At 42.3% G+C, this 11639-nt stretch overlaps 2 protein-coding genes across 2 annotated transcripts in view; one reads left to right on the top strand and one right to left on the bottom strand.

Annotated features, from left to right (window-relative positions):
* Positions 1-1352, bottom strand: part of cnih2 (cornichon family AMPA receptor auxiliary protein 2) — an 8054-nt gene extending 6702 nt beyond the window's left edge. The window contains exon 1 of the mRNA XM_062486133.1: positions 1-1352. This exon is cut by the window's left edge and continues 579 nt beyond it. The gene's annotated coding sequence lies outside the window, so the exon portion shown is untranslated.
* Positions 1353-2975: 1623 nt separating this feature from the next.
* On the top strand, positions 2976-7239 carry wdr74 (WD repeat domain 74). The gene is made up of 10 exons (XM_062486000.1): positions 2976-3138; positions 3409-3515; positions 3705-3829; positions 4256-4319; positions 4404-4547; positions 4675-4776; positions 4919-5075; positions 5383-5525; positions 5699-5752; positions 6025-7239. The coding sequence occupies exons 1-10, from the start codon at positions 3078-3080 to the stop codon at positions 6280-6282; spliced, it is 1215 nt and encodes a 404-aa protein (XP_062341984.1). The 5' UTR covers positions 2976-3077; the 3' UTR covers positions 6283-7239.
* Positions 7240-11639: the final 4400 nt, after the last annotated feature.

Genomic DNA, 11639 nt, shown 5'->3' with positions numbered 1-11639 from the left:
GTCCCTGATTGCGAGTGATAAATGTTTCTATGAGGCGAGAGATGAAATGACTTGTGATTATTCAGTAGTTTTGGGGAAAAGTGATTTGCAATCAATCGCAATTATATACCGTGATGGCATTTATTTTTTTATCATATTGGTTTCATTTGTAAACATTTGTGGTAAGCTAAACAGTGAGATAAGGGCTATGGGATCTTGTAAACTATTTTATTTCAGCAGTTATACAGAATATCGACCAGACAGATTGTACAATACCATTTACAGTCATGCCTATTCAAATGAGAGCTGGTTATTATTCAAAAACTTTTCATTGCATCCATGAGCCCCAAAAGAATGATCTCACAATTATAGTTGTTAATTTGTAATATACACATAGATCATCAATCTACAAATGAATCAAATAAGCAATTAAAATAACTCAAATGAGTCAAATCACTCAAATGATGAAAACATAAAATCCAACAACTACAGTTAATATTGAAGTTTTCCATATATTTCCTTATTGGCAAAGTCATCAACAGAGGAGACAGAAATTACAGTCTCCCCTCGCGGACGGTGTCTGGAGGAAATGATGAAAGATGGGCACATTATGGATGTCTTATGATCCTGAAAATGATGACCTATGATGGTGAGGATGATGAGAATGATCGGGATGATAATGCTGTTTATTTAAATAGATTTCAAAAGTGACTCGAGTGTACCTGCATGTGGTAGTAGATGCCTCTGTCACTAAACATCCCACTCTCTCCTCTCCCCACTCTGTCTCTGTCAATTTGGGTCGACACCATGTCAGAATTCTCTGTTTTGCCTCTCACTATCTATCTCAGTCGCGTCCATCTCACTTCTTCATGCATGCGTGCTTTTCATTGCTCAGTTTCAGGTTGAAAAAAAGCCATAAAATCAACAGTTTAGATACTGAGTGATGTTTTTGTTCTTATTTTGGAAGAGTCCTGTTCTCAAGATAGAAAATGTCCACAGCCTTTAGAAGTCTTTAAGTTAATTAATTCCCCTCTTCCTCGTGTCCCTCACCCTCCCCTTCCCTGTTCTCTTTTTTCCAAAGCTTCCCCTTATATTTTCACTCTTCCTCTAAAAAAAGAAGAAAACGATTCTGAAGACAGATCTAGAAACATTCTCCCCAATGTTCCTCCTTCTCTTCTTCTTCCTCTCTGACTCTGCTAGATGTTACAGTGTGTTTAAAAGAGAAAAAAGACGATCAAGCACATTCAACAGTATTTCCCTCCCTCTCTTCCTCTCTGCTCCTCTCCCCCTCTACCCTTGCTTTTATCCGTTGTCGTAATCCCTCGCTCCCCAGAGATGGATGAGGGGGGCAGGGGAAGCTCGGAATCTTTTATTTTTTTCGTCGGATTCCCCCTTGTTTGTCTCTATCTACCCCTCCCTCTCTCTCTCTCTGTCTCTCTCTGTTTCTCTCTCGCCCTCTCTCCTCGCACTCTCTCGCTCTCCCTCTCTCCTCGCTCTCTCTCTGTCTCTCTCTGTTTCTCTCTCGCCCTCTCTCCTAGCACTCTCTCCCTCTCTCCTCGCTCTCTCTCTCTCTCTCTCTCTGTCTCTCTCTATCTTTCTATCTCTCTCTATGTATTCATGTCTCCTCTGCATATCTCTTTCCTGCCTTTCTCATGATGTGCGTACCTTGTTAGTCCGTCGCTTACAGAAAGCCAAGAAGTGGCTTCGTATGACTCAGTGTCATTCCTTTGTCACTCTCTCTGGCCCTAACGTGCTCAGAGGATTCCCTTAACCTTTTAAGGAGTGAGTTATTTTTCCAAAACGGAAGCTAGCTAGTTTTAGTTAGCTTCCGTTACCTAGCAACCTAGCATAATACTCGTAGCAATGCTACTACCTGCTAGTGTTACTTGTTAGCCTCCTAATTGTAAATTTTGAAGCCATACTATAGCGTTTGTCATATAGTTTTTGTCTATCGGAAAATAGTCGGTTGGAATGTTCAGAATCACATATGTGTGACGCTACAAAACGATCATTCCCTGGGTTCTGGGTTTAGATCACACTGACTGTGTGATTGCCTCTTTCTCCTTGGTCACCTTCTACCCTCACCAGAACCTCATAATCTCATCATGAATCCTCTGCATCAAGTCCACATTTTTCCTTCCTGATTGAGGGCCACATTGTGTCTGCCTCTTTCATCTCCCCTGTACGCCACAGATGGTACAAGCAGTAAGGATAGGATGCATCAGTGTCTCAAGGGTTACAGAGCGTACCAAGGAGGCTAAGGCCTGACTACAGGGGCCCAGGTTTGATTCTAGCCCAGGCCATGTCCTCCCCTCTCTCTCTCCCCTACATTTCCCTCTGCCGTCACTATCACAATTAAGCAGAAATGCTCAAAATGCATATTGTAAAAAAGCAGTAAGATTAAAGAGAAAACATGAAACATCAGCATAAATTAACGGTGTTCTTTAATAATGTTGTTTAATCGGGTATGAAGTCCAGACCAACCATGAAGACTACAAATGGTTTGCATGAGCTTTGGTCTGTGATGCAACTCGTTTAAAGTGTTTCCGCTTTTATGTTCATAGACATTCAGTTTTGTGAGATTCTTTGTAACGGCCTTGAAATAATCTTATTGTTTAAAGCTCGAGGGCACCCCCTGCTGCATGGTTTTATTAAGGAGCATAAAGGTTTTTTCATTTAACAGTAAAAAGCATGAGGGTTTTCTCATAAAGCTGTTCAACAAGTACGTACAAGTACAAGTTCGTTCACCCCCATTAATAAGTAGGAGTATTTAATAAGCTAAGCCTCAGTATTAGACTGTTAAAAATGTGTAGTAGCCTAATACACGAAGGCATTACCAGAAGAAGGTTGGGAAGGCTTATTTGCTATTAATTTATCGTATATTACTTAATCTACATTCGTATTTTTGGTCCATCAGTGTAATTTCATGACAGTAAACATAGCCCTCACTAAACGTGGCAGGAATGGTCGGAACCTAAATTCATGTTGGCATTGTACACTTTCGGAGGCCATTACAGGCACACTGCAACGTGCAATCTTGTTGTTGTTAGCTATACAGCTAGCTACTATTATTACAAACTAGCGCTACCTTTCCTGCCATGGCAGACAGAAGTCAGGTGTGTTCAATATGGGTGGGATCGGAAACAGGGATTCTGAAAGGTAAAACAACGTTTTCTTCCAGAAATTCTGTGTTAGTTTTGTAGCAAGACAGAAAGGCTACCAGATGTTACACGTGGGTTGCCTACAGAGTTCATACTGACGCCGGACTTTTTAACTAACGACATGTTGTTAACGTTACTAGCTATATTAGTCGAGCAGTCTAATGTATGCTAGGGGCCATTTTATCCCCACTTTATGCCATTTCCCTGTTATCCTTTGTAATGGCACTGGCAACATGACTATATACACAAAATAGTTTTTCTTCTTCAGGTGTCAGCCTATCCAAAAAACAGGCTTTCAATTTCTGTGAGATGAGCTGTCTGAGCCGAGACCAGGAGGTGTGCGCGCTGTGCTGGGGTGACCAGCAAGAGACAGAGGTTGGTGTCCGAGTGTGTGTGTGTAAATGTTCCTAAAGTGTGTGTGAAGTGAACACCTGCTGCTCAGTAGTCAAAGCTTGCTGTTAAAACCGAACCAAAGTGGATGACGGACACACGGGAGGATGAGTGGTTGAGAGGATGAGTGGTGAGCCCGGTCCTCATCCGCCCCCCCCCCCCTGTCCCCTCCAGGTGTTGGTGGGCTCGGTGAATGGTACAGTGAAAACGTTCAGCACTGAGAAAGGGATCTTCACTGAGACAAGGCAGTGTGGGGACATCGGCCAGGGAAGGTTCACAGGACTTGCTGTGACAGACAGGTATGGGCAGTGACACTCCAGTGTAGGTCTATGACCTCCGCCCTGGTTTTGTAGCCTATACTGGTATTAGGGACTAAAAGATTTCCTATTTTGATATATTGGCAGATATTGTTTATGTGTAAAGGGTCTCGCTCAGTGCTAGATTATGGGGATGGGTATAGGGCAGTGGTAGATCATGAGGATGGGTATAGGGCAGTGGTAGATCATGAGGATGGGTATAGGGCAGTGGTAGATCATGAGGATGGGTAGACCATGGGGATGGGTATAGCTCAGTGGTAGACCATGGGGATGGGTAGATCATGGGGATGGGTATAGCTCAGTGGTAGACCATGAGGATGGGGTATACTGAGTATGGTACTGTGAGGTGTGGTGTGTATATCTGTTAATGTAAAGGATTAGTGGTTAAACTCTTGTCTGTCCGTGCAGTTCTCTGATCACGTGTGTGGAGTCGGGACTGCTGAGGGTGTGGAAGGAAGGAAGCACAGACACAGTGAGTGACTGACTGTGTCACATCAATTACAATCCGTCTTCACCTTTGGATCTAGTTAAGGTTCCACCCATGCTCTGTATCCAGGTAGAAATCAACGCCGGGAAGAATGTGTGTCGGATGCGTCAGAACCCTTCACAGCGCCACCAGGTGGCCACGGGGGGGAAGGATAATGGCCTGAAGGTGTGGGACTTGGAGAGACCCGACGCAGCCATATTCACCTCCAAAAATGTGAGCGTTCACACCAACTCTTCAGGAATTTTCACCTGTTTGTCTTCTTTTGTATTAGAAGAAGTCGTGTTTTCTTCACAGCCTAACGTCTTTGATAGTTGTTAAAGTTGTGTGTTTTACATGTCAGGTGCGTAACGACTGGCTGGACTTACGAGTTCCGGAATGGGTCAGAGACATGGCTTTCATTCCAAACTCTGACAAGATTGTCACCTGCACAGGTCACCACCAGGTCGGTACTTTTCTTTCTTTCTCTTTCCCTCTCTGTCTCTCCTTCTCTTTATTTCTATCACTTTGTCTCTCTCTTTCATTCATCAGATGGTAGTCTAAATAACCTTGTGTGGAGTCCTATAGTCGTGTTTCCTGTGCACTAGGTGCGAGTGTACGACCCGTCCTCCCCTCAGAGGCGTCCGGTCCTGGAGGCTCAGTTTGGCGAGTACCCTCTCACAGCCCTCTCCCTGCCTGCCAACCAGGACAGTGTTGTGGTGGGCAACACACAGGGGCATATAGCCATTTTGGATCTGCGGAAAGGTGAATGAAGGCAACACGATTATGTCTGCTGCTTAGGGAGGGGGGAAGCGTTTACTTCATGTAATGTTCTTAAGTTAGTGGTTTATGTTTTTATTTTTTACCCGCATTTATTTTTTGGTGTGCACCACATCTAATGTGGACATTTCCTTAAAAGATAAACATATTTTTTGCTTTTGTTCAGGGTTCCTACTTACTGCATCTAGACTGTGTGTGTGAGAGTCTGCGTTTGACTCCCAGACTATAACGTGTTTTTGTTGTGTAACCCCTCCTCCCACTCCCCGCCCTCTCCCCCCTCCATGCGCTGCAGGGCTGGTGCGTAGGTGTCTGAAAGGGCTGGCAGGGGGGGTGCGGGGGCTGCAGTGCCACCCCTCTCTCCCTCTGGTGGCTTCCTGCGGTTTGGATCGCTTTCTAAGGGTACACAGCCTGGAGGATAGTTCTCTACAACACAAGGTACACACACGCGCACACTCTCACTTACATGCACACACACACACACAATGAGTGCTTTCAAGCACACTTAAAGTAAGGAAAGCGAAGGGGCCTTAGAAATGCCACTTACTCAGCTGTTGTTTATAATTATGTGCTGTGATAAGTGGTTCTCACCTCCTCCATCTCGTTCGCAGGTGTATCTGAAGTCACGACTCAACTGTGTGCTCCTGTCCAGCCGAGATCTCGAGGTAGGGGGCAGAGTCACACTGGGGGAATCAGGCTCTTAGGAGTCTGTTTATTTTTAACGTTCTATTTTAAGCTTCAATTTAAAAAAGGCCTTTAATGCTCACAATCATGTATCATGCGGAGTTCAGACAATACTGAGTGTAGTCCCCCAGGCTGTGCTCTCGGCCGCGCGCATGATAAATATAATCAACCTGCCAAGTGTGATATTACTAATGTATAGTAATGATCACTGAATACAAAGCGATTGAAATAGCTTCTGTTTTGTGTTCTCCAGCTGGGGGGCTCTGGAGAACCAGGAGATGTGGAGGAGGTGAAGGAGGAGGCTGAGGACGAGGAGGTGTGGAACGCCATGGAGAAGGTTCAGGAGAAGCCAGAGAAAAGGAAAGGAGAGGAGATGGAGACTGCCGAATGTGTGGAAAAGATTACCAAGAAGAAAAGTGTAGCAAAGATTACCAAGAAGAAAAGTGTAGCAAAGATTACCAAGAAGAAAAGTGTAGCAAAGATTACCAAAAACAAAAGTGTTGAAGATTGACAAGAAGAAAAGAAAAGTGGTCCAGAAGTGACAGAGCGTGGAGAAAGAGAGGACTGTGATCTCTGAGACAAGAGATTAAGATATGAACGTGTGCTAAACAATGATTATTCTTTACATGCTACACATTGTATCGCCATCAACTTAGTTTGCTCATTTAACTATCCTCATTAAATATTTGATCCATACAAGACTTTGTTTTCCACAGATAAAATGTATGTAATCTGATATGTTCACAAAAGTAACTTTGTATTGAATGTGATATTACGTAATGTTGAGAAGTGTATTAGCTACAACATTATAAAATACTGATATTCTATTTTATACAAGTTGACTTGTTTCTTTCTTTAAGCCAGTTATCTCGACCCTGACCGAGTTGACAAAAAGCTTCAGTCAGATTCTATCATTAGTCATTTCTGTTTGCGTGTGCGTAAAATGAATGTTTTTTTTTGTCATAATTAACATTTTGGACTTCTTTGGATATTTGTCTACCTGATAATATTATGGGTGTATTAATCCAAATGACCACTGACAATGGTTGGCAGCATTATACAGTTTATAAAAAGTAATCTATACAATATAGAAAAATAAGTAAGAATTAGTTTTTCTAAGCCAAGCTATATGATCATGTTTGATTAAATGTTGCCAAGTATTACTGTCTGGCTCCATTTCATGCAGTGTCAACTGTATTAGCGTTTCATACGGTGGTCATGAGATCGAACTGCTCAGATTCAGGGGTAACGTGATGGGTGTGTCCTTACCGTAGATGATGTCATAGCTGCCTGCGCTGGACTCTGCACACTCAAACACACCTTCCCTTGACCGGTTGAGATAAGAAAGCGTTTGTATGGGCGAGGATGCAGAAGACATGAGAACAGGAGTCTTTATTTCATAAACTGAAAGTGACTTCTAACATATGTGGGTTTTTTCTGTTGTTACTGTAAAGAAAAAGCAACTGCCGTCGTCCGTTCCCCCCCCCCCCCCCCCAACATATTGAAACAATAAACATTTAGAAAATGCTAAGGTTTTCATTTGATGTTGATGTGAGAGGTGATGATTCGTTGCAGAGGTCAGAGGACGTGTTGGTGGATTTGTACCTTGCTCTTACGCCTCATAACTCAACTGGTTAAGCTCAGGGGCAGGCAGTGTTTTGCTGTAAGAGCCTAGCTAAGGTCAGGTGCAGGATCTTGTGCATGGCACCCCACAACCACACCACACATTGGTATTAGATATCACTGTAATGATTCAAACCTTGTACCTGTTAACCCTGATTTTCAGCAATCATTTACACACACACACACATCAAAGGGCATTTTTATTATACTATAATAAACTTGTCTTATTTGTTTTGTGTTGAAAGTCCAGCGTCTTGATCTTCCTCTTGCACTATTGCCTTCTGCCTTATCTCACTGAATTTCATCTTTGCTTATTCCAGTAATAAGGACCCTGTGACTGATAGTGATAGTGTATGCACCTGTGTGTGTATGTGTGTGTATATGTGTAAGGGAGTGTAGGGTTCAAGGTAATAATCACCGTTATAAGATGATGTGCGAGCACCTAAAATAAGAGCAGATTATTTAGCAGAATGTGTACTTTTATGTAATACGGTAATCTCATTACTGTTTATGCATGAGAATCTTAATAAATTGTGTATTCACTTGGGTCACAGTTCAAGAGAGCGGTGTCCAGCCCCTTACACTAAGCACACTGCATGGCTGTGATGACAAATCACCTCTTATGATGAGTCATGCGGGTAGTTGACCCTGTATGGGATATTTCGGGTGATTGAATCATTATCGAACAAAATGTGACAACAAATTATAGGAAAGTACTTTACAGCGAGTGGACCTTAAAGCTGTCTACAGCTACGTTTGTTGTATGTTGACAGTATAGAACATTGATTCACCATTCATAGTTTTGTAAGGGAAGAAAGTGTTAGGTTTCACCCTGGCCCTACCTTGTGTGTCAGTCAATGTGGAATCAGGATGTTGGATGGAGGGGCAGGGCGTTGATCCAGTTAAATATTGACTGGGAGTGAATGATTAACCTTACTCTAACTCCAGATCACTTAAACTGGCAGCTCACCCTCTCTGCCATTGCGTTGCTGACAACAGCCCCCTAAACTTGTTCTAGCTTCTAGACTCGTCTGTTCCCTTCTTTGTCTTTCGTCGTCTCTGTCTTGTCCTCTGTGTTTTCACGTCTGTGCCCTGGTACTGCTGCCATCTGGCATGTGTTGTTCTTGCAAACATCTAAAAGCCAACCCCTCCGAACTCTCCGCCCGCTGCGTGGGCCCTCGTCTGAAGGTGAGTACAGCTCCGCTCTCGTCCCTCTCCACCACCGTCAGTGAAACTCCTGTTGTAAACCAGACCTCAGCTTCTAGCTCGTTCTCTCCTTAAGTGTGCTGAACAGCAACAGGAACTGTGAAGATAATATAACCATTTAGCAGACACTTTTAGCCAAAGAGCCGTACAGTATAAGGGAGAATTTGAACCTGCAACCGCTTGATTTGCCGTCAAGTGCTCTAACCACTGAGCTGAACCCTCCTCTCTAGACCTGATGTAGATGTGGGTCTGTAGGAGGAGAGATGGCTATGGCTAGGATTCATCAGATGAATGTGCAAACTAACTTCAGGGAAGTGAAGCGCTGTGAAAACTCAAAACCGTTAAGAGGTTTATATGGTTTCAGAAATATAAAAGAGCATGAGTCTTCCTCAGTTTGGCCTGCACAACATGGTAACACAACTGCCATGCAATTGCTGCTGAATGATATGTTTTAGCAGTTAGCGCTCATCTGATTGCTACAAAAATAACTGAGGGTGGAGTGTGTGTGTGTGTCTATGAAAGAGGGAGAAGGGAGGCAGATGGCCGGATATTATTGATTTAAAATAATTTGTATAAATTATGTTCATTAGTGTTTGAATTCCAATCAACAAGTTGGGTTGCTATGCAGTTTCTGTTATGTAGAACTATGAAGATTGATCATAGCAATGAAAAAGGTCTATCAATTTCCTAACTACTAGAATCAGGTTTTTCCAAAAACAACATACAACAGTAGATGCTGGAATCAAAACTTAATAGAAAATGCTGTTTAAGACAAAAAAGGGTGATAACAGCAGGTTTTAGAGACCACATCACCCCCTTTTAAAATGGCTTTATTGTTTCCAAGATATGGAGGAGATGGAAAGAGGTTTATTACCAGGCAAAGTCTTCAGAGATACCAGAGGGATACTTAGTACAGCGTGATCGTGTAATGTAGAATAAAAAGCAATGAATAACAGACTCACAGACCATGAGGGACAATGCATATGGAAACCGAATGCAACTGAGTTGGAGAAAAATGAACATAATGGTTAACCATCTAGACACACCCAATGTGTGTTCATTCTCTGCTAAGCACCCTTGTGTTGACAACCACCATAAAAACGGTGTTATCTAGACAGGCCTTGGCCCTTTGGTCGTTCTGTTGGAAGATTGTGTGCTGTGATGGCGTCTATGGCCAACCATAAAGATGGGAGTGGGGAGGGGACGGGTCAAAGTCAATTGCAGTAGCTGGCAACTCACATGTCCCAAATGACAGTCACTGGGTCAGAATCCTGACCTAACCTCATCATTCCAATGTTGTGACTCATTTGTGTTTCCTGTTTTTTTTGTTGTATTCCCCAGGTAAAGATCATCGTATGAACTCATGCCACCGCCTGAAACAACAGAATAGTATTCTTTCACTATAGAGGCAACACAACACTATTTGCCTGGCACATGCAAAATATATTTTGTCTGTTTGCGGCAGGTGTGTCTGTGTGTGCGCAGTCATGGATGCAGTGCTGTTAGTTGCCAGTAGGAGGCAGAGTTAGCTGTGAGGCGCAGGTGACGAACTGGTGCTCTCTGGGTGTAACAGCAACTCCATGTGGAAGATGCCTCTGTTCCAGTGGAGATGCTGTTACCTGCAGAGGGTCAACACAAGCCACTGACTTTTTACTTTGTTCTTGTGTAATATGAAAAACACCTCCTGTTTATTCAGCTCATTAACGTATTTTTCTCAAGCTTCTGTGCCGTATTTTTGAGAAATTGTATTGAGAACAGTTGACCTACGTTTACAGTAGTTATTTCACACAACACAATTTGTGTTTCTAGAAAAAAAAAAGGAGTGTATGTTCCGGAAGCGTTAAGTGTGTCGAGTGGTGCTGCGGCTAAATGAGAGCTCAGGGGCGCAGGGTGATGACCTATGAATTGACAGCCAGTGTTTCAAAACCAACTGCCTGTCAGTTCTGTAGGCCACTGCCGTGTCTGTCCCACTGAACACACACAGTCAACGAATAGTCACATTCCTGTCACAGTAAATGAATTATCAAGGTGTTGAAATAACTGAGAATCTGTTTACATTGTCCATGTAAAACATGTAAAGAAAATGAATTGAATAAATAAATGAAGAATATCTGAAACGATAATTGTTGATTTAATGGGTCTTATGTGCTTCTCATATCTTTCTTAGTTCACATTTTAACGTCAATGAAGATGCATTCTGTGTATACAAATACTAGCACTAGCTGAACTGCTTATGCACAAGGCATTGATTGATAGCTGTTTTTATCAGTTGTCTTTTGTGTTGTGGTTTTTTGTCACTTCATTTAAGTATCAATAGTACCAAAAATGTTGGTTTTGTAACAGAAACCAAACAAGAAGCAGCAATGGTGAGAATCATTCCACTATTATTGGGCCTACATATTGTTTCAGTGCCCTTATCCTACCCCATCTTCCTGTGTTAACTATGATTTAGAATAAATTATTAGTATGCACTACTAATGATGTCTACAGACATCTTACTTTCAGTTTCACAATGAAGTTAAGGGATGATTACCAGAGGTCAATGTCACATTACACCAAGTCACTCCCATACCAATCACTCCTCAAGCTTAGGCAATATGTGTATTTCCCTGTGGAGGATATACCCGGTTTTTACATACTAACTTCTACTGTTTATATTTTTTAATAAAAGCGTTTTGGAAACCAATAAGTGAAACCAAGAATGACCTTGATTTTCCCAGAGCTTATTATCTAATGTTTAAATAGCATTTTCAGCAGTTGGACTCAGACAACGCACTTTTCTTACATATTTCCAAAATACAAATGTATTTCTTAACGTGCACAGGCTACTACAGTTTCAAACCAGTAACGAGGGGGCTTTTATTGTCTAACCAAACCCTCAAAAGCTATGGAAAAAAATTACATTCTATCTAGATCCAATGCCCTCAAGGTACATCTAATCTTACACTGGTTAAAAGAGTCCAAAGGGGAATGAGACTTGACCTAACCGTAAACTTAAATATAAAGACTATATATTTCAAACGGTTAATCGATACACAT

Source organism: Osmerus eperlanus, chromosome 19 (assembly GCF_963692335.1).
Source record: "Osmerus eperlanus chromosome 19, fOsmEpe2.1, whole genome shotgun sequence".
NCBI classification, from domain to species: domain Eukaryota; kingdom Metazoa; phylum Chordata; class Actinopteri; order Osmeriformes; family Osmeridae; genus Osmerus; species Osmerus eperlanus.
Note: the sequence above shows the minus strand (reverse complement) of the source record. Positions and strands in the feature narration are given on the sequence as shown.

Excerpts from the sequence above, each read along its gene's own strand:
- wdr74 (XM_062486000.1), top strand. The coding sequence starts at position 3,078 with ATGGCAGACAGAAGTCAGGTGTGTTCAATATGGGTGGGATCGGAAACA. Across the intron at positions 3,516-3,704 it reads GTGACCAGCAAGAGACAGAG|GTGTTGGTGGGCTCGGTGAA; the intron begins GTTGGTGTCCGA and ends TGTCCCCTCCAG. Across the intron at positions 3,830-4,255 it reads GGACTTGCTGTGACAGACAG|TTCTCTGATCACGTGTGTGG; the intron begins GTATGGGCAGTG and ends CTGTCCGTGCAG.